General features: G+C 46.4%; 1 protein-coding gene across 1 annotated transcript in view; it reads right to left on the bottom strand.

The window, feature by feature from the left end:
• Positions 1–25,310, bottom strand: part of DHX34 (DExH-box helicase 34) — a 1,224,470-nt gene that overhangs the window by 461,298 nt on the left and 737,862 nt on the right. Inside the window, exon 13 of the mRNA XM_069644554.1 lies at positions 22,953–23,059. Coding sequence (XP_069500655.1) covers positions 22,953–23,059 — 107 coding nt within the window. The remainder of the gene's footprint in view (positions 1–22,952; positions 23,060–25,310) is intronic.

Genomic DNA, 25,310 nt, shown 5'->3' with positions numbered 1-25,310 from the left:
GCTCGCGTACTGCAAAAACTCCTACATGTACTGATAAGGTCAGACTCCAGCGCACAATCTTGAAGGCTGTATCCTCCAACGATATTACAATTACAGTAACCAACAAAGTACATTACCCACATCGCAACTGTCATACCCACATTACAAATACTATTAATCCTGCGCCCACCACCACCCCCAGTGTAAAATCTGTGTTGTGCAAATCTTCTACCACCATTTTGAATTCTATTGTGCCAAATGCTTTACCACCTGTGCCCACCACCCATGAAAATGCGCCCCCAGTGTAAAATCTGTGTTGTGCAAATCTTCTACCACCATTTTGAATTCTATTGTGCCAAATGCTTTACCACCTGTGTCCACCACCCATGAAAATGCGCCCCCAGTGTAAAATCTGTGTTGTGCAAATCTTCTACCACCATTTTGAATTCTATTGTGCCAAATGCTTTACCACCTGTGTCCACCACCCATGAAAATGCGCCCCCCAGTGTAAAATCTGTGTTGTGCAAATCTTCTACCACCATCTTGAATTCTATTGTGCCAAATGCTTTACCACCTGTGTCCACCACCCATGAAAATGCGCCCCCCAGTGTAAAATCTGTGTTGTGCAAATCTTCTACCACCATTTTGAATTCTATTGTGCCAAATGCTTTACCACCTGTGTCCACCACCCATAAAAATGAACCGCTCCCTGTAAGACTTGTGATGGGCACCGCCCACAACACGCTCGATGCACCTAGCCCCTCCATACCACCACCTCTCCTCACTAGCTCCCCCACAGCCACTGCTGAACCCCATCTGAAATGCGCCATGATTAACGCTAGATCCGTCAATGCCCATGCCCTAGACATCCACGACCTCCTAACCTCCCAAGACCTAGGTCTACTTATGATCACAGAAACTTGGCTACATGAGGCCTCTGGCCCAGCGCTCTCACTCGCCCTACCTCTTGGCTATTCCATTACTAGACAAGACCGCCTCTCCAAAGGTGGAGGTGTAGCAATTATCGCCAAAGACTACCTCTCTGTCAGAAAGGTAGAGAAATCCCTAAACAACAACAGCGACTATCTCCAAGTCAAAATAACCCTCTCCCCCCACTGCACAATTACTGTGCACACCGTATACCGCCCACCAGGCCCAACAGGAGACTTTCAAGCCTCTCTCATCCACCTCCTCTCGGACAACCTCAAAAAGCAGTCTAAAGCCATTCACCTGGGGGATGTCAACCTAGGGCTCCGGGATAGTAAGGACGTAGCAGCAAAATCCCTCGACTCTGCCCTTAAGGCGCTAGGGTACAAGAACACCATACTTAGCCCAACTCACACCCAAGGCAGAACGCTGGACTGGATAGCACAACACAACTGTCCACTCACCATCACTGGAAACACTCCCACCCCATGGTCGGCCCACCACACTATCACCTTCACCATCCCCACCACTAGTTCCCCTGCTACCCCTTCACCCCAACCACTCCCTCCCTGCCTCGCCAGAAGCTCCCGCCAACTCACTAAGGAGAGATTACTGCCCTTCCTCCAAGGCCCAGCCTTCAGACCACCTTTCGCTTCAGACCCTGAAACACTCGCATCAACCTATGCTACGGCCATCAAAGCAGCCATCAACACCATTGCCCCACTCAAACCTCGAAAATCCAAACCCACTGCACATTCCAATTCTTGGTTCACGCCGGACCTCCTCTCACTCCGCAACGAGAAAAAAGCCGCACTCACACAGTGGCAAAGGTCCCACTCCGAAAAAGATAAGATGACCTTCAAAGCCCTTTCCACCAAATACAAAAAGGCAATCACCCAAGCCAAAGCCAAATCCTTTGAATCCAGAATCTTGGAAGCCCAATCCAGTACCAAAGAAATATTCGCCATTTTCAGAGAACTCGAAACACCCACTCCCGCCTCCCAGAATTCCACCAAAGATAAGGACTGGTGTGACAGAATACAGAAGGCCATGCAATCCAAAATTAGCCTCCTCAAAAACAAAATACTAGCCACTAAACAAGCTCTACTGAGTAAGCACATCCCAGTCCCACCGCCCGCCCCCGATCCCCCCGTACGCTTCTCCTTCAAACCCATTCAGCTAAAAGACATCATCAACATAATGAGGAACATTAAACCCTCTAACTGCAAAGGTGATGCTTGCCCAGCTTCCATTATCAAAGACTGCGCAGAACCGCTAGCCCCCTTCCTAACAGCCTTTGTAAATGCCTCTTTTACCACAGGGATAGTCCCTGCCTCCCTCAAGGAAGCCTGGGTCCGCCCTCTTCTAAAGAAGCCAACGCTCGATCCCACCTTCCCCAATAATTACAGACCCATCACCACTGTCCCGTTCCTCCTCAAAATATTGGACAAAGCAGCCTACCTGCAGGTTCAACACTTCCTTGAAGAGAACAAACTCCTTGGTCTCCGCCAATCTGGTTTCCGCCCCAGACACGGAACAGAAACCGCCCTACTTGACTTGAAAAACCAGATGGACGATGCGAGAGACTTGGGCAAACCTACACTCCTCCTACTCCTCGACCTCTCAGCGGCCTTCGACCTCGTGGATCATGGCGTCCTATGCCACCACCTCACCACCACGGCCAAATTCTCCCCAGAGGCTACAGCATGGATCACCTCCTTCCTTCAAGACAGAACCATGCAAGTATTCTCTGACTTAGCCGCTGCATCACCAACCACTATACTCTGTGGGGTGCCCCAAGGCTCCTGCCTCTCCCCCACGCTATACAACATTTTTACACGCCCCCTCTTCCTCATCCTCGATGCCATGGGCATCTCCTACACCAACTACGCTGACGACACACAAATCCTCATCACTCTCACAGGCAATTACAACACTGACTCCCTGGCCCTCAACAACCTTTACAATACCATCCAAGCCTGGATGGCAGACAACGGTCTATGCCTTAACTCCGACAAGACGGAACTCCTACTGGTAGGCTCTCCCGACACCCTAAAGAATCTAGATGCCCAATTCAGTCACTTCACCATTGATTCCATTAAAATTCCAGTCTCCGAATCTGTCAAGACCCTGGGAGTCTATCTGGATTCTAGCCTATCCATGGACAGACAAATCAATGCCATTGCCTCTGCAGCGGCATATCATGCCAAACTTATCAATGCAGTCAGACCATTTCTCTCCAAAGAGAACTGCACTAACATAGCCAGAGCCATCACCGGCTCTAGGCTAGATTACTGTAACCTACTCTTTCTAGGAGCCTCTAAAAAAAACCTAGAGAGACTACAAGTAATACAGAACAACGCGCTCCGGGCAGCCCAAGGTATTGCAAAAAGGGAACACATCTCTGAGGCCAGAAAACTAGCCCATTGGCTCCCAATAAAAGAAAGGATATTATTCAAAGCCCTAACACTGACCCACAAGTGCATCCACCTCAATGCACCTGCATACCTCTCACAAAGGATACACCCTGTCTCCTCCACCAGGCCAACCAGATCACCCTACACCAACATGCTCTCAGTACCCCTAGTAAAAAAAGTAAAAGCGGGCGGATCCAGCTTCCCTTACCTTGCGCCCTCGCACTGGAATGCCCTACCACACACTATCCGTAGAGAGGCCTCCCTCACCACCTTCCGCAAAATGCTGAAGACTACCCTGTTCACTTAAGGCTAGACATTCCAGCATGATTATCCCATGTATATCGTATCATATGCTCAAAAGCAATACTTGTAACAACAGTACGTCATCCTGCAACATTGACAATGTGTCAACATCCGCTTTTTACCTGTACCATGTAACTAAGTTCATTGCAAGTAACAGCGCCTCAATGCCCCTGGGCTGCTTGTGCGCTATATAAATGTAAATAAATAAATAAATACTCAGGCTGGCTCACGAACAAAAAAGAGCTGAGGATGGGATCCCAGACTATCAGGATCTTCCCACATTTTTACATTTTTCCACCGTAGTGCAACAAGAACAACGCCAATTCATCGGGGTGAAAAAGATGCTCAGGGAGAGGAATGTACAATATGCCATGCTGTTCCCAGCAAGCCTAATACTCAAGTTTCAGGGCAACCTTCATTTCTTCAAGGTCCCGAGCAAAGCAGTGAAATTCATAGAGGCACAAATTCCTGTGGTCGACCAGGTGGCCGACCCGATGGAGGACAACCAGCCCGACTGAGAACACCTGGTTCGTATGGAACTATGTCAGCTTTCAGATTACTTCACTACCATGAGCTGACAGTGGCACACTAAAGCAATAGCCGCCCTTCCATATTAGAGACATGGGTGTTTTACCCGTGGCCCATTGTTTGTGGCTGTGCGGCAACGGCATACCCCCTTGCAGTTGTAATGCTTGATTTGTGGGTCAAGTGGCTCCCAGGTCCCAGTTGGACCGCTGAGGGGAAAAGGGGGTGGGGCGGGGAGTGACACTGCTAGGTTGGGGGTGGCAGTTGGGGAGGACGGGGGAATGTTCCGGCGATGTTAGGGGGCGGACTGGGGGCGATGAAGGCGCCCTTGGCACAGCCCTGGGGAGTCAGGGGGGAAAAGTTCAAAACAGTTGGCGACTGGGTATTCGAGGGAGTGTGCCTCCCTGAATCAAGCATATGGTGCTAATACATCTCGCTTAATGCATGTTGAAACGACACACAGAATATGGCGCAGCAACTAAAGTTACAGAGCTGGAACGTCCAGGGGCTTGGTAACTTTGTTAAAACACACAAGTTCATTTTGTATGCTATGAGGCACAAAGCAAACATGTTGCTCCTGCGGGAAACACATGCCAAGGAGGGGACTTGCCGCAGTATGGCCCCTAGCTGCGGCCCTAGTAGATATTTCACCTCCTTCTCTTCCCAATCTTGAGGTGTCATAGCCCTGGTGCATAAAAGCCTTAGATTTGTGGAGAAAAAGTCACACATAGATCCCGAAGGCAGGTACGTTGCGATCCGTTGTATATTAGAAGCCAAGGAAATGGTCCTAGTCAACACTTAGTGCCCGAATGTGGACTCCGCAGAGTTTTTCGAGGCGTTGGAGCGGCTACTATCTACTTATGTTGGTGTGTCCGTGATCTGGGGGGGGGAGACATGAATCTATTATTGAACCGCGCACTGGACAGAACAAACCCCACCCCTAGACCCCAATCAAGAGCTTCCCGCCAGCTTCTCTCTCATGCAATCCTAAACCTATGCGACCCCCTTGCGCATTATGCATCCACACACGAGGGACTACACCTTCTACTCCTCTGTACACAATATGTCTTCCCGAATTTACATGTTCCTGGTCTCTGGTTCAATAATGGGTACAGTTACAGGCATCAGACCCCGCACATTTTCTGACCACTCCCCGATATCCCTGACACTACAGATGGAGGGTGGACACAGCGGATGTTCCTGGAAGTTTAAGTCAGCTGCACTTGACGACATTGTTTTTCGTGCAGACATTAAAGCATACATTGATAAAGTATTCACTAATAACATTGCAGGTGACACATCCCAAGGAATTAGGTGGCAGGCCTTTAAGGTGTTTATAAGAGGCATTGCGATATCCAGGGAAGCCGGGGTATTCAAATGCATACGTAGGGATCTTGATTCACACACGGCGCGTGAGGTCTGCTGCTTCTTACGTCCTGTCGCAGCCAGGAAGTATGGAAAGGGGACAGGCCTGGTAGGACGCTGGCCAGATTGGTACAGGCGGAAAGAGGGTGGACCCATGTAGAATCCATTCTTAATAAGGAGGTGGAACCCATGTGGGCAGACACTGAGGTGGTGGAGGTGTTCCAGGATTTTTATCAGGAGCTATACACTGCAGGACCACCCCAAGACAAGCAGGCCTTACATGATCTACTGGAGGGCATACCAATATCACGACTCAATGCCCAAAGCAGGGAAACATTAGACTGCCCCATCTCACTAGAAGAAATTATGGGGGTAATATGCAACCTGCCTAAGGGGAAGGCCCCAGGTCCGGACAGGCTAACTGCAGAATTGCATCGGGAGTATGTGGCAGCGCTAGCCCACATCCATCACAAGGTATGGGAGGAATCCTTGCGGGTAGGGCTGCTCCCCGCTTCACTGCAGGGAGGCACTCATGACAGTTCTCCTTAAAAAGGATAAACGCAGGGACCTAGGTGGCTCCTACAGGCCCTTTTCGCCTATGAACTGCGACGCAAACGTTTTCGCCAGAGTACTAGCTAACTACCTACTTCCCCTTATGCCACACCTCATCCACCCTGACCAAGCAAGGTTCATTCCCGGGAGGTCCACATCGCTCAACATCAGAAGATTATTCAATGTCTTGGCAAGGTTGGTGTTAGGGAGAATTCTCTCTTTAGGCTGAATTTCCTAACCTAGTGAGTCCCCCAGCAGCTTTGCTGGATTTCTGGAGTTTGTTTTTTTCTCCTGCCAAGAGTGAGACTCTTTTTCTCCCACTCTTGGACATGATTTATGGTGTTCCTTTGACTGTTAATGTGTTTTATGGGCTATGGGGTCCTTTACCCCATAGGGTCTCGTGTTTTTACTATGTGTGTTACACAGCACCCTCCGTGCAGTGACACAGAGGTGTCATAGTGACACCCCACAATAGACTCCATACCCTGGGACTGACTACTTTCTCCCAGGGCATGTAAAGTCACCATTGGCTTTACTAGCCCCAAATTATTAACAGAAACCAGTACAAACCGTCATATTGTGGACGTACTGGTCGGGGCAATTCGATTGCCCCGGGGTCTGTTAGTCTCCGTCCCCCCTGAATGAGTTTTGGCTGGTGGCAGTGGAAACTACTTTTAATATTCGACCACAAATATATTCCTATGGTATTTTTCCATTGTTCGAGGCTACCAACTTTAATTATTTAATTCTCCTAGCCTCGAACATACCGCTGGTTTATTTATTTAATATTAATTCACCGGTTGGTATTTTTTGCCAGGACTCGATTCTAAAATGGCGTTTGTGTTCTCTTCAGTGACTCCAACCCAAGTCGAGCCCTTTGTTCCACTTTTTGGCGGGCTTCTCCACAGAAGCCTCCAAAAGTGGTCCCACTCTGTCTGGGTACCACAGGGGGTGTGGGATGGGGTTTAGGCACCCTGGACTGAGTTACCTTGGTAACTCAAGTCACACTCTTGTGTGATTATCCCAAGTGGTGAGCCGGCCGGCTCACCACTTAGCATGTTTGATTGACAGCTAGGCTGAGTGAATGGGGGTGTGCTGCATAAAAGCAGGGCTTTGGGGACTGGAACTTGAGAAGTCACCACAGGACCTGAGAATCCGACGAGGGAGAAGCTGAGCCGACCTACAAGAACCGACTCACCACTTCCCGATGACAGAGAAGATCTCCCGGCTGGAGAGGCTTCTTCCCCTGACTGGTGGGCTCAACCAGTTTACCTTCTTCTCTTTGCACCCCAGACCGGCTTATGGTCGAATTGCCCGTGTCAAGCACCCCGGCAACCGGATATCCACTTACCACTGGACCGCGAATCAAAGGACCGCTCCTTTTACCTGAGAAACTCAGCGGCTGGTTTCTTCCCTGGCAGTGCAACGGACTTCTGTCTTCCTCCCCGACGAGATCCTCTCTTCCCCCAGACGAAGCACCGACTTGCATCCGCTGCCAGGAACAACTGCCCCCGCTGGAGTATTCTCACCACTTTAAGGTACCGTTGTCCGCCAGGCCTCCCTTTCTAAAGATTGCTACAATGTAAGAATAATCCCTTAACCTTCTGGACTGGGCTGGCTGCCTTGACCCTCTAACTGGTCCCTTTCTTTGGTCCCTCTCCTTTTTGAACCGTTACAAGACTTTTGTGCACTGCAACCGTGTGACCTTGGACACATTTTGTTTTGATCCTCTTAAAGTGGATCCAGCCAATCGAACTCTAACTTCACGGTTTTACTTTGCCTTCCTCTCTTGTTGTGTTCGTGAAAAAGTGTTGGGATCTGTGTCAATTTATTCTCTGCTTTTCTCTCCCTTTTAAAACGAATTATTAGAGTGCCATCTACGTTAAGCGCTCACCGCTGTCTGAAAATAAGTGGGGCTTTACTTAAGACTCGTCTAAAAATTCCTCTAAGGGAGTGTATATCTTTTAGTGACCGTGGTTTTAAATTGCTTACTATTAGTGCCTATGTGTTTTTCTAGATGTGGTTTTAAATAAAAATTATATCTCTTTTACACCAAGCCCTGGTCAGTGTTTACTTGTTCTATTGTGTTCTTTTGACCTATTTTGAATACTCTGTATACTGCCTAACTCTTCTTGAGGGAAGTCTGACTGCTCAGCCACAGCTACCAAGTGAATCTGAGTGTACAGACTGGTACCAAGTGGGTTTACTGCCAAACACCTGTAGTCTTAAATCTTTTGCTGTGTTCCCAGAGGGAACTGCACAGGTTTCTGCCTAACAGTTGGACCCTCATGCATAGGCAGTGGCGGTAACAAGCGATCGATCGCATAAGGCATTCGACATGGTGTCCTGGGAGTACTTGTGGGTGGTCCTGGGGAAAATGGGGATAGGCCCGAACATGCTACGCTATATCCAAATACTATATACACAAATACATATACAGTGGTGGTTAATTCTTTTTTGTCTGAGCAAGTCCAGCTGGGCAGAGGCACCCGCCAGGGCTGCCCCTTTTCCCCAATGCTATTTGCCCTGGCTATTGAACCCATGTCAGATTTCATCAGGGAGTGCCACGGGCAGCGAGGGCTATGCCTACTTGGCCAACTGGAGATAGTGTCTCTGTTCGCCGATGACGTGCTGCTATACGTCCGTGATCCACACATTAACCTGGACTCCGTATTGCAAGATTTAGTTCACATTGGTCAGTTTTCCGGGTTCATAATTAACCTCTCCAAATCGGAAATATTACAGCTCATAGACCACACATCTGAATACCGGGGACTCTTCCCTTTGCGCTGGTCACCCGACCAGACAAAATACCTGGGAGTGGTGATATCTAGGATGCGGCCCACATTGCTGAAGAACAACTATGATGCAGCCGCCGTAGTTGTTGCGAACAAAATGCACAAGTGGCAGGCCCTTCCGTTGTCCACTCCTGCCAAGCTCTCACTAATTAAATTGACACTACTATCTAACTTACACCACGTTTTCTCCAATGTCCCAATCTGGCCAGGAAAATCTTACTTCGCTCAATTCCTATGGCACTCCGGGACGGTTCGAAAAATATGGCCTGAATTAACAGCCGCCTACGAGAAGGGGGAGGGGGTTGCTGCACCACACACTGAATTATATTGGATGGCCTCCCAGGCGCAATTCGCCTCATACTGGTATATAGTGGAACACCCTCCCCCTCATGTTAAATTAGAGACACTGGCTGCGGGACGCACTGACCCTGCTACTCGACAGTCAATATGAGGATGATTCCCCGATGGATCAGGTTGCTTCCACGCTGAGAGCATGGAAATTGATCTTTTCCCACATGGGGGCAGAGCACCTACTCTATCGATGGCTTCCAATCTGGAATTTCCCCGAGCTATTACCACTGTGGAACGGGGCAACCCAAATCCAGTGGGAGGTATTGGGATACAGAACACTGGTTGACTTATTCCCAAATGGTGAGTTCATCACGCCAGAGACCTGGAAGCCGGGCCACGAAGACACTGGGTGAGATATGTTTCAATACTATCAGATCCACTCTGCGGTGGCAACTAGGTGGCCTGAATACCCCAGCGAACCACCCGAAACTCCGATACCTGCTTATATAGCCAATTCAAATGATAGCAGGCACATTTTGTCCACATTATATAAAATGTTGGTAGACAAGATGTGGTAGACAAGATGGTCCCCCCCACCGCACCCACTGAAAGCACGGCCTAGCTGGTCCGAGGAACTAGGAACAAAACTCACAGATACCCAATGGGCACGCTTGTGCGATTATAACAGAAAGGTCTCCCTTAACTTTTGGTTTAAATTTATGCAATTTAAAATACTTCATCGATTACATTACTCCCCAGCCAGACTTTCTGAAATGGTTTGTGGTCGGCTGCACTGAGGAGAAGTAACATGGCCTTTGTCAACGTGGGATGCATAACTGCTAAAAGGGCAATACTCCTCCATTGGAAACATATAAGTCCCCTACTGAGAATGAATGGCTTAAAGCGCTGACTTGGGCACAAGAGAACGAGGAACACTATGCCCAGACTCTTCCAGCCTCAGCCAGACCCTGTGATATCTTGGGCGACAATCGCTCCTCCTGGCCGCGAAGAAGGGTGTGAGTGACAATGCTAATGTATGATGTTGCCCGAATCTGCCGTTGCCTCCTTGTATGCGTTATATATTTCCTGATCCCAGAAAAATTGATTTATGTGATCAACTGTGAAAATGATGCCATACTCTCTGTTGTACCTGTAAACTGTGCTTAGAGAGGCTCAGCTTCAGCTCACTGATGATGCTAAGGCTGAAACACGTGTATGGGGTTGCTGTTGGTACTCTTGTTCAAAGAGGAATTGCCATAGCATTTCGGTGCTGGAATGCCCATGTAGGCAGGACAAAGACTGACATGCAAATGGATATTTCCCATCTGTGAAAGGTACAGTGAGCAAAAAGCAGATGGCTGCGAACTCTCAATGTGGTTAATAACAACTGAACAGGTTATGATGCCTTGTTCTTCTGAGAGAGGGGCGCCTGCTACCTTTGTTGAATTTAGTACCTGTAAATGGCCAACAAATAAAAAAAATTTTTTTTAAAAAAAAAGGTTATTCCATCAGATTGGCATGGTTGGTTCATAGATTAGATGAAAGGGGTTTCCCCGTTCTTCATAGAAAAAGGAGTAGATGCATGACAATAAGCCATGAGGGTTTCAGGCCGGGGATGTTATTTTCAAGGGAAAATGGGAGATACCATGTTTCAACCGATGGAGGCCATGACATCTCGCTGGGGGCTGTCTCCTCCTATGTAATCCTCCCTCATATAGGCACCCCCAGGGTCAGGATCAGGAAGTGGCTGCTGTCCCCTGCCCACATGGGAGGGGGTTACAGCCACGGAAACAGTGATGACTCCACTGGACTCATCACAGCAAGCTATACTCTTAAGAGGGGTGTGAATGTTTTAACAATAGACACTCAAACAAGTATAGTACAAGAGTCCAAAATAATAAGAGACCAACAAGGTTCTATAAAATATATATAGTCTTGAATTAAACCCACCATATTCAATGAACTGTACTATAAAAATACTGACAAAATGCACTCCTGTGGAACGAACACAGAAAATGCAGTATGAAGATGATCCAAGCACTCTAGATAATGCAGCTGGGGTGAAAGGCAAATAAATCACAATAATGGTACCAAAAGGATAGGTCTTAGTTAGAAAAAAGGTTTGAAAGGGTGGCTTAGCAGTTTGTAGGGTCCCAAAAGTGGACTAAGGGGGCTGTGATCTTGTAGTAGTACCCTTCTGAGTTATTGGCGGTTTGATAGTGTTGAACCAGTCTTAACCTTGTGAGAGTGGGTCAAACTAGGTCTGGATGTGGTGGGTCACAGTGATCCAGACGGGGAGCTGGTTTAGAGTCAGTTTCAAGCTTAAGTTCTGTGAGTTTTGATGCAGAGTTCGAAGGGTGCAGGTTGATCAGGCCACCCGGTTCACTTGGATGGCCGAGATTGGGTCAACACCAAGGATGCTGCTGGTTCCAGGAGCTTTTCGAGACGTGGCAGTTTGAAAGCTTCTGCAGTGGCAAGGTTTTCTGGGCCGGAGCAAGTGATGCCTAAGCTGCTGCGGTACAGCAGAAAACTGGTTAGAGTCACAGATACAGCGATTCAAAGACGTTCAAAAAAGTGCCAAAGGTAGAAATGTGGGTCCTGTTGGTTCAAAGGTGTTACAACGTGGTCAACAATAGTCTGATGCTGTACAATGCAGGAGGCCAGTTGCCTTGCCTCTTCTGGTGCTGTGAGCTCCAATCAAGGGTATCACGTACAACCTATGGAAGGCTACCCAGCACATGTAGGAGTCCATCTCCACTACGGAGCTCAGGTACCAGGGCAGCTGGCTGAGAAGGGCAGGTCCTGCTGCAACAGCAGTTCACCTCCATGTGCTATGGAGAGGAGTAGGGAGCAGATCTCGCCTCTGCTTTGGAACTGCTGCCTTAACAACACAACTGGAGGACTCTGCAAAGGACTGTTCTCCCAGCAGGCTCCAAATAAATTAGTTTTGAATCAACGTATGAGTTGGAGAACCCTTCCTTAGAAAGACAAAAGGACAACCAGCAATGGACAAAAGCAAGCCTGTGTTAAGGGATCCAGTTCCTTTTAATGTAACAAGTTAGTTTTGACATTTGGCAACATACCCACAGTTCGATGTATGTGCAGGAAGTGTAGGAGACATGAAGGAAAGAGAAGCCTCCAGAAAACCAAAATGGAGGAACCCTTCCTTCTTTCTGTTCTGCTCTGCCTGCCTGGGACACCACGCATTTCTTGCAGAAATTGAATACCATACCTTTTCATCAAGATCACCTGATGTTTACTATTGACTTTAAAAGCCTGTATACATCAATACCCCACAGCCTAGGAATGGAATCAGTTGAATGGATACTACTTCAAGCACCAGACATTCAAGCAAAAAAAGAATTCATACTTACCCTTTTACAATTCATATCTAAAAATTCATATTTCCAGTACAAAGATCAGTTTTTCTTACAAATCTCAGGTACATCAATGGGTGCCACTATGGCACCCACCTATGCAAACTGTTTTATATATAAATATGAGATGGATCACAGACTTAACAAAAATGAATGAAGTAAGGACATCCACCTTTGGGTACGTTATATCGATGATATTTTTGGGGTTTGGACGGGTACCGAATCAGAATTCAACACCTTTTTTTGAGTACCTCAACAATATTTACAGAAGAATTCAATTCACTAAAAAAACATCCTACAGTAAAATTACGTTCCTTGATGTACTAATAGAGAAGAATGAAACAGGCTACAACACCACTCTTTTCCGCAAACCCACAGACCGTAACAATCTGTTACATCGCTTGAGTTTCCACCAACCGAGCTTACTCAGAAACTTACCATACAGTCAGTTATTACGAGTAATGAAAATCGTCAGTGATCCCAAAGATTATCTATTACAACAGACTAAAATGAAGGATAAGTTTTTGGCACAAGGATATAAGAGAGAAGAACTAGATTCAGCCACTGAAAGAGTGAACACTTTGGACCGAAATACTTTGATAGTAAGCACTCAGAAAATCAAGAGAGAACTCAAATCGCCTCTTTATGTATCTAAATTTTCTGTCCAAAGCAACAAAATCAAAAATACCATCAATAAACACTAGGGTATTTTTAAGAATGACATCAGAGTACAGAACCTAAATGATGAATTACCAATTTTTGCATACCAAAGAAGCCGGACCCTATGGGACGAGTTAGTGAGAACAAGACCACCAGTGAAAGAATCTATCACAAAGCGAACTGGAACATATCCTTGGCACTTATTGCAATGTCATATATCATCCTCGTACAGGCAAGAACATCCTTCTTAAAACATATGGTACTTGTGATAGTGGCAACATCATTTATGGAATCAAGTGCCCATGCGGTAAGTTTTACGTGGGGTAATCTACAAGAACAGCTAAAACACATTGGAATGAACATCGCTCGTGCATTCGCAATGCAAATATGAATTCAGCAGTGGCTCGTCACTGGGTCAACAAAGGTCATAACTTAACACAAGTAAGATTTCAGATTCTAGAAGTTTTGACCAGAAACAATGCACAGGAGGACTTGGTTTTACGGCTTAACAGAAGGGAAACATTCTGGATCGACAAACTGGGTAGCCTGACTCCCAATGGTCTCAACGAAGAGATCAATTACCATTGTTTTATTTGAACATAATGATTGGTTCAGCTAACTTTAATGTTGCTCATCACAACATGGAAATCACATAGACCATACTATGTCCTGAATAGAATATGTCACGATTTATTGTTTTGCCTATTGAGATAAAGTGTTGATTAACATACATTCTAAATGTGCTGTATACCTTTGAGTCTTAAGCGCCACAGACACCCTTCCTGGACTGTTGTCTGGGACCCAAGGTGCCGCCTCGGCGACACCAACAGTGTCCTGTGGTGCTTATACATGAACAGATTTGTTTCTTATTTTCCTGTATTTATTTGTTATTCTCACCATGAACAAGTACCATACTGTTATTTATGTTTTTTGATGTTTTATGTATATATGTTCATTTGTGGTTACATATTTGTTTATCATCAGTGGTTGGCAATAGTATGTCCTCTACGTCTATTTTTTCTTTTTATTTTATTTTTTCATTCTCACATTACACACCACTCCACAAGCTGGTTATATTAGAGTCCACATACATTATTTTCCATCGCGCTGCGTGATTTCGGCACGCAAAGCGGAAACGTACTAGACAAAGTAGTTCCGTTTCCTTGGAAATGCCCAAACAAGGAAGCCTTCGGCTTCAAGTACGTGATAAGCTTGCCACCGTACGCTAATCAGAGGCTGCATCTGCACTTTCTACATAATAGTAAGCGCTTTCATTGTACTCAGACTTTCCATTATAGCACACATGGATTAATTAAAACCCGCGCCGCATGATTTCTGCACGCGACGCAGCAGCGTACAAACAAAAGAAGTTCAGTTGCCCTGGCAACGCCCTAACAAGGAAGCCTTTGGGTTTCGTGAACGCGCTCAGCTTTCTGCCGTATGCTGACAGGAGGCTGCATTGTCACTGCTCTGTAAGTTATACATAGCATTTTTCCCCTTTTTAACATAGTTTCAGCCCCACCATACTTACCGATCACATCATTACTTGTGTGTTTATTAGACATCGGCAAGCCGCCATTTACCGCCAACCCATGGTGGTTGAAAGCAAGAATTCTGTAACTATCACACGTTACACTTCAGGAACCTTCCTGATTTACGCAAGGTCATATCCTCCAGGAGACTCTTGGACATACACTGTTCCCCATTCTTGTATTCCTTTCATTTCACTAATGTGCTTCTCTCACTATTTTCTTTTCGCCATTTCCTTCTGACAAAAACTGAAATAACCACAATTGGTATGTTGTATTAGTTTTACTTTCTTTTGCGAAATTCATGCATATTTTATGTATTTCATGTATTTAAGTATTAGACTGGCCCCGAAGAAGGAGACAATCTCCAAAATGCATTGGAAAACCGAGTCTATATACTTTAAGGATGTATTGACCACTTCCTCACTAAGAAGTCATTAGTGACCACTTTTTGGCAAATTCACTTTGTGTTTATAAATTTGTCACAAAGCAAAAAAGGAACAGACTCATTTGTGATGATTTACAAAACCTAGATACTACATTTTCTAACTTCTAACTAATAATTGAGAGTAAGAGACTTTGAAGTTCAATATCCCTGTTGTGATCAAATGGAGAGCGACTGTGTGGCTTGGTTTTCTACCCAGCCTTTTGCTATGCCTGCTCTGCCTGGTTGCCTAAACCTCCTTCTCTAAGTCTGCACTTCAAAGGCCTGTTGATATGCAACCCCCTGGTGTGAGGCTAGCCCTTTTGTTTATGTGCGCTTCTTGAAGCTTGTTTCCCACGTAGGATCCAAGGAGGGTCCTGCTGGGAGTTGCTCTGCTGGAAGAAGTGTTATCCAACCTTCCAAAGGATCACAGAGAGGCACAGTGTTCCTGCCCATTGCTCTGCTCCTGCTTGTAAGCAGAGATAGCAGTCTGACTAGAATACACACTGATCTTCTATAGCTAGATGGCATCAAGTGTTGACACGTGTATGCTACAAATCAGATGTGACTTTTAATATTTATGCACCAGCCAATATATATTTTGGTATGGCTTATATTTGAAGATTATCCTGCCACAACGGGGCAGTTTATCATATGTATTATGGTTTTGGATCAGAGGTGCAAATCTGAATGCAACCACTGTCTACAGTGACTTTGCTGTCACAGCAGCGGTCAAACAGGGCACCTGAGACCTCTGAACCTGCTCTGAGCCACTATACATTAGGAGCTGCAGATCAGGAGACTGATGCAGCAGTGCACATGTCACTATCCTTTTGGCACTGAGCTTCTGAAAGGGGGGTCTGATCATCAGACCGCCCTTTCTGGGATGGAATTACCTGCATCATATTATTATTAAATACAAATAAAAAAAGCTAGGGCTTTCACACCCTTACCAGATGGTATTTCCTCACATGCCCCAAATCACAAAAGATGTGCAAACCACCCTTCTACGAGCCAGGCTTCTCATCGAGGCAAGCAAATATACTGTACTAGAATGTTGAGAACAGACTTTGACGGTATGGCCATGTGCAATGTCTGTTAGTTTTTCCTTGTTCCCATCAGCATACTGTGAAGATATGTAATGGGCGGGTCAACAACTCAGCTGTGCCGGGTCTACTCCAATTTGATATTTACAGGTACCTGGCTATCTTTCATTTCTCAGAGTATAGTCTGTCTGGGAGTTCTAGAACAGAGTCCCTTTAGAAACCAGCTTTTCAGTACATAGGCCTGTTGATCTTTCTGTGCTATCTATATAGCCACAAACATGACATGGGATCCCCTCTCATGTGACATCTTGGGGGGGAGGATCCCACCCGAGTGAGTCTTGCATGCCGCTCATATTTTACCAGACCTTTGGCAACTCTGGAAAGGGTGAAGTTTTTCCATTTTTGCATCCACCTGGGGATTGTAGAAATAATTTGTTAAGCTGCCAGAAGTTTAAGTGAACTCCAAGTGGCCACCATGTGTGTCAGGAGCAAAGTCCAGTAGGTAACTCCTCAGGCGTGGGTACACAACCAACCCCTGGCTATACCCTGCCTCAGAATTCTTGAACTCCTTGTCTGTGAACTGGTCGGGACATTTGTCTTGCACCGGTTCCCTGTTTTTGAATACCCAGGGCTTTCGCTCTTTGTTTTTGCTCTGTGCATGTTCCCCTTCTTGGAGTGGATCAGTGCCTCCCCTGCACCTGCTCCCCTGCCTCCCCAGCCTACTTCCACAGGCCTGTCAGAGTGGGACAGTCGCTCTCTACCTGAAAAATGTCAACCTGATCTGGGACTGCAGGTGAAGCTAACTCTAAGTTCTGGCAACCACTTCTGGTCTGAAACTACCCAGTAACCATCTTTGGTTTCTTTTCTATGCCATTAGGCAACCCTGAGATGACTGAATCGGTGATATATCCATACACTTGTCAGTGGCCCCAGAGCCCTCTTTCAAAAGAGTAGGTACCTCAGGGGGCTTCAGATTTGGACTGTGAGTTACCAATCTTTTGCACACTCCAGTTGAGAATGTGCCAGGGCCTTGCTGCTCTCAGAACATGCTCTGTAGTGACCTGGACTAAGTATGGGTCAGGGTGGGATATTAAGAACATTATATAGAACCTAGCGGCACACCTTTCTTAGGTTTATTCTGTAGTCACGTAAGTAGTGAGAGTGAAGGTTTTGACAATGAATTTGAGGTGCGGGGGATAAAGGCTCAACCTTGGCATCTAGGTTGGATACAAACATGAAAAAAAGTTGTTTTTCTCAAACAATTGTTTGGGAACAACCACTATTTTTCAGGGTGGGATTTTACCCAACAGACACACAACTGGAATGGAGTCTTTTACTGTAACACAGTGCAGGGAAGTTTTACCCCTCCAACCAAACTCTACTATTGCCAAGGGACATGTGATCAGACCATCAAACTCCCTCACTGGCTGCTTTGGTCCAAGGCGTGTGCCTTTCCTTCACTCATTGTCGAGTGACAACTGTGACACCAGCAGCAGTGTCGGGCAAAGCGGGAGACCTTTCCCAGTTTATGGAGACGTGCTCCAAAAACATCTGAGTATTGTCAGGCACTGGGGATTCCTCTAAGAGGCAGGTATCGGTCCCACTCCTACCTAGGGAACCTTCGGCCACTCCCTGGCCAAGTGCACTTAATTTCCTAAGATGTCATTCTGACTATGGCCTCCTCAATGAGAACATAAGCCACAATGGCCTGTTTGTGTTTACCCTTGCATGCCTGATCTCCCTTCTTTTGTGTCAATTCCCACTGAAAAAACAACATTGGGGTATTGCGGATGGGGTGCATCAGTGCTACAGGCGCCCTCGCTCTTCTTTTACGTGGAACTTGACCAACCCAGGGATTTTCCTTCGTATTTTTAGAGGTCCTACTTGGAAGAAGCTGCAGAACCGCTGACCTTTTCCTCCTTATGTACACTATTATCTGATGCCTTGTCATCTGGTTTGGTTGCGGTCACCTGAGCTGCTGAATAAATGCTCACATATCAGTCTGCTGCCTTTGCATGCTCTGTAAGTGCTGTGATACTCTTCTTCGCTAAATATTGGTGTAACTGTATCTCACAATTTGTAAGGGTATTTTCACAAGCAACTAAATTATCCTTGTCTCAAAAGTGTCAACTTTATTACCTGTAAACCACTGTGACATGGTCAGTAATGTCAAGAAGAGATGGAGACCCTCCTGAGCCTGGGGTGGGAGGCCTATCAGGCTGGAAACCAGAGACATTCCTACCTCAGAGGGGTAGGGAGGCACTCTATAGAGCCACAGCGCCGACCATTTCCCTATGTGCTTGTGTAATGGACTTTGGTAACACTGTTGATCGCCCCTGTGTTCCAATGCTGGCCGTCTTTTCTAGAGGACTACTGGAACCAGCATTCTCAACGTTAAACTGGAGAGAGAGCAGCCCACCCTAGCAACTCCAGGAACTCCTATTCTCGGCGCACCACATATGAAAGAACCAGCGTGAGTGCCCAAGACTGCCAACCACTTCCCACGGCCCAGCACTTACCTGTACCACAGCTGTGGACTCACTACATGAAATGGACTATCGGCTGCAATCACTGCTTACCAGGCAAGGAAGCGCGGAGATAGATAGGTACTATGACCAGGATGGTCGGAAGGATGGCTCAGGGGCAAAGCGTTTGGCTGGAAAGCAAGACAGCACAGAGCAACACAGGATTGAATACCGATCCCGCACTTAATGACTGGTCTCTGGTATTAAGCACATCATAAACGATTATCACACTGATACTTTTGACACAAAAAACTGGAACTCTGATTGTAGAGGGCCACCATGACAGGTCTGCAGTAGACCAGCATCAGAGAAAGCGGCAGAGCTTAGAACCCCTTATATGTGCTTTACTGTGTGTAACACCTACCAGGCGGGGTAGGCAGAAAAGTAGCAAGACACAGCTGTCACTATGCTTCTGGCCTGCAACGTAAGAGTGGGTGTGGAGGTCTGATCATCAGACCACGCTTTTGGATATGAATTTCCCACATAATTTTATTATTTCATAAAAATCAAAAAAGCTACGGCTTTTCCACAACAGATAGCAATTCCCATCACATCTATAATGATAAGCAGAGTTGTTCTTCAAAGTCAAGCACCTCATTGGGTGCTAAACTCAATATTTTCTGATACCAAAAAGAACCAGGGAAGTTTATGCCCATTTTAGACCTAAAGGTCCTTAACAAATTCATGAAAAAATAAAGATTCAATAGGTGATGTTGGCTCAGATAAGGGGTGCTATCTCATGTTGACCGGATGGTGTCATTCGCTCTCCGGTATGTCTACTTCAATGTGCCAATATTGCCAAATGATGGGACAAATCTGCAATTTGTTGCTGCAAGTCAACATTGGCAGTTCAGGGTGCTACCCTTGGCCTAACATCATCTCCAAGTGTTTTTATCACTGCAATGGCTGTTGTCATGTCTAATTTGAATCTAGTTGGTGAGTTTCCGGCTGTTCTCTCTGTGGAATACGGCTTTTGATTCAAGCTCCTTTACACAATGCCCTTCACAACCCTCCTCACAGGTGGGAGTCTTTCTTTCACTAGGCTTCTGCAGAACTAAGGCCAGGTTCTCATAGATGGAGAAATCATATATAGTTGGATTCAGTCTGTCTACCACATACAATGAAGAATATGGACAGTATTTATAGGGCGACCCGTAAAAGCAGGAATGACCTGACTACAAAGCACTGGGCCAGTGTGTGAGCTGGTAGATCCTATTTTGCTTTTAGTTGTGAGCAGTATCGCACCTCCAACTTTGAGCCTGTAGCCACTATGGTACATGGTTGCTCTCACAGGTTTTTGAGCACATCATCCTGGAGAGGTACACCTGATCTTGGGGCTGCACACTTATTTGAGCAAGAACTATTGTCTTGGGAAGTATAAAGTTCTCTTGAAGATGTCAACTACTATGAGCTGTCCTGAAGGACCCCACCCATTATTCTAGGTGCTGAAGATAGGTTCAGAATTGGAGGTTCTTCAGGGGGTCCTGGTATTGCTGAAGAGAGAGGGCATGTAGAAAGAACTGGAGAGGCAGTGATGGCTGCAAGAATGGAAGCAGAACCAAAGCACTGGCCAAAAGGTTCAAGCTGAGGCAGCTGTGGAATGTTAGTTGGTACCATGGTCACCACCAGTCCCCAAGGTGGGGTTGCAACTGCTGGAAGAGAGTCACATAAATCCATTGGTCTAGCACCCTAAGCAAACAAAAGAGGCTGGTCATCTTGCTTTGCAAGCTCAAGGAAATAAGACCACATTTCTACAGAGGTCATGACTGAGCGGAAGCAGTTAAAAAAAAAAGATTAGGGCTTGCCACCAAGATAGGTCTAGAAGGTAGAGAAGAAGTGTTAAGTGGCTGATGGGCAACTATATCTCTTGGATCCTGCTAATTGAAAAAGATGGCAGGGGAACAGGATGGCTGAAGAAGAGGTGCATACTTCTGTGAAAAAACCCTGGATCACTTACAGACAGGGGATTCCTGAATGAAACCTCTCAGATGGGGGTTGATGTGGGAATTTCCCTACCCATATAATTAGGAAATCCTCCCTTGAATCCTGTGCTTGTTTGCAAATAGACTATGATCGGCACTAAAAAGAGAGAAAAACAATATCTATGAACAAAAGCAACATGGTCACTGTCTGATGCTTTCAGCGCTCTCAAGGTCTTAAAGTGGTAAAGAGAGGGAGAGGGCATATTAGGGGGGAGGGGAACGGTGTGGCTGCACATGCAATGTCTGATTAAGTACGGTGGAAAAGGGATGGAATATGTGAGCAAATTAGCACTACTTTTACTGGCCGACACCAGTACAATGGAAAAGCATTTGCAAGAGTGTCTTTGGGTATACAAACCTCCCATTGAGAATCTGAGTAAAGGACATGGGCGGCTTGCACCACAATATGGCTGAAGGCAGGACTCTTACCAGGGACCGGCACCAGTGAGAAGGAACAAAGACAGGGGAGCTTGGCTGGCATAGCAGTAAAAAGGTGAAAAGAGAGGGCATTGGAGGAGGGTATGGGAGGGAATCCCCCATTAGAGAGACATACAACAGAGGAAGAATGGATGAAGAGGGAAGTGGTAGCTGGAAAGGAGAAATGGGCTGTTGAAGGGATAGCCAGATGCCTGCTTTGCAGTTTAGATGTGGGCGGGTTCAGCAATGGCGGCTGGCTGTAGCAGACAAGGAGGGTTTAGGAGCACTCCCCCATTTGACAAATAGATAACTAGCCTATAAGGCGGGAAGGAGAATGGACTATTAGGGATGGAAAACAAATGAGGGGATGGCTGGAAGGTTTGGAATTAATCCTAACCTATGTCATTGCTCTAGGAAACCCTCCAGAGCATCGTTCTTCAGTCTGCCAAGCCATTACGGATGAGGAAAGACCATGTGCAAATCAGGCTTGGTCCCACTCCAAAAGGGGCAATCCAACCCCAAACTGCTAGCTCACATCCCTTCTGTACGAGCCCACAAGCATCCCCAAGACATGTTTCAGCCTCATTGAGCGTCATCAGTGAGGAGTAGCTTGGTTGTCTAGGCCAGCAAGCTCAGGACCCATGTCTGGGCATACCCATCTGACCCTGGGTTATTTATGCAGAACAAAAAAGATGGCAGCTGCAAGGTCTGGAATTAATCCTAACCTCTGGCATTGCTCTGGACAACCCTCCAGGCCATCGTGCTTCAGCCTGCTAAGCCATTACAGAAAGGGAAAGACCATATGGAAATCAGGCTTGGTCCCACCACAAAAGGGGCCAAAACATGTCTGAGGATGCTTGTAGTCTCGTGCAGAAGGGATGTAACCTAACAGTTCGGGCTGCACTCTCCTTTTTGGGGTGGGACCAATCCTGATTTGCATATGGTCTTTCCGCATCTCTAACAATGGTCTGGAGGGTTGCCCGGAGCTGTGCCTGTGGTTATGATTTATTCAAAACATTACAGCCATCAAGCCGGTAAAATAGCTCAGTGGGTTGAGCGCTCGCTGCTGCGATCTGAAAGTGATCTGCAGGTCGCAGGTTCGAATCCCGGCAAGGCCAACTCAGCCTTTCATCCTTCCGAGGTCGATAAATGAGTACCATTTTCGGTTGGATGATATTATATGTAAATATGTGCTCTGTAAAGCGCTTTGGATTAAGGCGCTATATAAATAACACATCATTATCATTAACTTAATAGGGATGGCACAGGGCAATAGCTGCTCTGAAACAGCATCAAACAAACATAACCGCTTCATGTTAAGTATATCAGTTCACACAAAATAGGGCAGCATAAAGTGCAACAACCAATCAAAGCGCACACAAAAGCAACTCGGTGCACCCATACTAAACTGAGTAAATGTATTGAAGTTATCCTCACTTGAAGGAGCATTGCGCAGAAAGGAACATTATAAAAGGCAATTGCATCTTTATTTTTCTGCTGTTACAGCTTCAGTAGGAAAGAAAGTAAAGTTTTGAGGATCCCACCAAGATGCATTTACTCTCTAGGCATGTGTGGCATCAATGACATAACTAACACAACAGCACACAACTAACACATCATACACCAAGCATTCCACCTGACGGTTGGAATGCTTGGTAATTGATGTGTTATTTGAGTGTTAATGAGTTTCCAGCAATGTTGGTTGAACTGTGTGAGTCAATAAGAGAGGCTCCCAAATGCGAGGGCACATGGACACTCAAGCTAAATATACATGTGGTTGGATGCATCCTCAAATAAAACAACAAGAGCAAAGCCAGACAATCACATGAACTCACGTGCAGGGCGTGAATCCTGACGCAGTTCACCACATAAGGCTTGTTGGTCTCCAACAGGGACACGAAAGCAAGAATCTGGTGGCGGTCGCTCATTCCTTTCTTGGAATCTGCAAAAGGATATTGATGTTGATGAAGTAGATAACTCACAACACACCATAAAACAGCAAAAGAAGAAATTGCAGGCAATTGTCAAGGTAGAAGAATGTTGGTTCTTTTGCACTTTTTGCAGCAGGTGTGACCACCTATAATGTAACCCTGAAGCATGAGAGGAAACCATGCACACTTCTAGATCAGGTTCAGGATGTAATACATCCTGAACCTGATTATTAGATAAATGTACCTAAAATGGCAAGAAGCATTCCAATTGGCTAGCCTTGCCTTTATGCTCTCCTCATAATATTTTTAGTCCCTATGTTTCTGATTGTCTGTGTTAGTAAAGTGGAATGAAACAACAATTAATACATCACACTAATTCTACAGCGTGACATCGTTCATAATCGCTGAAGCTACATCAATAAGTTAACAACATAATATTACCGAATTTCACCATACTCAAACTAGCAATGAGGTTAGTAACACTCTGCTGTGTATATTGAGAGAAACCTTACGGTGTCTCCCTAGCTAGTGTAGGGGAGGATTGGCCCAGAAGACCCCCTTCCCCTGCATCTTCTCCCCCGGTGAGGCCCTTGGCTCGTCAGGGGTCCCCTCCCTACCACCAGGGCCCAGGTGGTGGATGGGTCACCTGCCAAAGACATTGACCAAACCTGCTGAATTTAGCTAGGCCTCGGAAACCATTTTGTCTAATGAAGATGGTTTGAGCCCTGTGCACCGCAGCACGGCCCCCACCTTTGGAGAGTTTCAATTATCCCTGTGGCCACAGCTCTCTGGCAGATCCGCTGAGAGCCCGTTCCCACGAACAAGACGGACATGAGCTAGTGTTAGATACCAACACTGTAACATTTCACCTTCCGCAGTGTATCGCTGTTCCCAGCATGACCCGGCCAGCAGGGCCTCGGTGGAAAAAGAACTGTAAAATGGTCCTCTGACAAAAGCAAAGTTCCCAAATACTAATGAGAAAACCACTTGTGATGAAAGCGTCCTCTCCACAACCTCTCTGACTAAAAAACCTGTAAAATGTATAAACATGGCAGAATGTGTGCTCATATGACATTAAGAATGAAGCACCCACATCCCGCAGTTATGCGCAAATAGTAAAAGCGTCCCGGGGGTTTTCGTGTTATGTGTTTCGTTGAAAAGATTGCACCCCACGGTCCCGCGCCATAACCGAACTAATGCTGCTAGAGTGCAAAGAAAGACAAATGCACCATATGTGTGTGTGTGTGTGTCCAGGCCCACTATGTGCCGCCGCCGTCAGTCTCATTGGCGGGTTGTTTCTGTGTGCTCCACCAACCTTATTACTACCTCACTTGTATAAGCATATAACAAAATGTTGTAGTTGTTAAAAACATAGTGTACAAGTAATGTGCTCGAATTGGCCATATGGATGGCACTAGCAATGTTAAAACGTGAGCTTTGGAAAGACTCAATGAGTATTGTATATTATTTGAATGTTAATGCTTCTTCCACCTAAAGCCGGCAACACACGAGGAAAGTACCTTTGTGAGCACATGCAAGGCCATTCCCCCTTCCTCCCAGTGAAGCCTGCCTGCCAGACGAAAAAGCAGAGGCCTGTGCTGCGCTGCTCCACCTCCCACAACTCGGCTGGAGCCACTTCAAAGATTTGTAGTTCCCCCCGCAGCACCCAAGGCCACGGCCTGCCACCTGAATTATTTACAACCCAGCAGTAAACCAGAGGCGCCCTTTCTTAGGCTCCACGACCCCCTGGCTCACCTTAGGTTAATGGCCCCTGTAAAATTAGGACACCTAATATTATGGCAACATTACAGGAACACATCCATAATGGCTTCTAACAAGACATGATGACATGGACCGCCTGTCCCATGCCCCGAGACCCAACCCCACGACTTACGATACCCGGTAACAGGACGATGGTAACCATGTATTGATGAATCGCCAACAGACCCCGCTTTAGGTGCATTCCTCCTGTGTTGCATTAACCTGTAGACTAACCTATTGGAAGATTTACCAGAGAAGATAATATTGCAATGGTTGAATGACTGCGGTGTGCGTGGCCCTAGGGCAGAAAGTCAGGAAAGACATTCATCTCTGACACTGGCCACAGTTGGCACAAAAACACCGCCCGGATGAACCCAGCTGACCTGCCAGGCCCAGCCCAACCCACGAGGGTAACCAGTGACGTCCTCCAGCCACGACAGACCACATTGCAGCAGCACCTATAGCTAGTCGTCGCCACCCAATCCCCACGAACTTGTGCCC

This window comes from Ambystoma mexicanum, chromosome 2p (genome assembly GCF_040938575.1).
Source record: "Ambystoma mexicanum isolate Mex_15411 chromosome 2p, UKY_AmexF1_1, whole genome shotgun sequence".
In the NCBI taxonomy this organism is placed as follows: Eukaryota; Metazoa; Chordata; class Amphibia; order Caudata; family Ambystomatidae; genus Ambystoma; species Ambystoma mexicanum.
The sequence above is the reverse complement of the archived record's forward strand: the minus strand, read 5'-3'. Positions and strand labels throughout refer to the sequence as shown.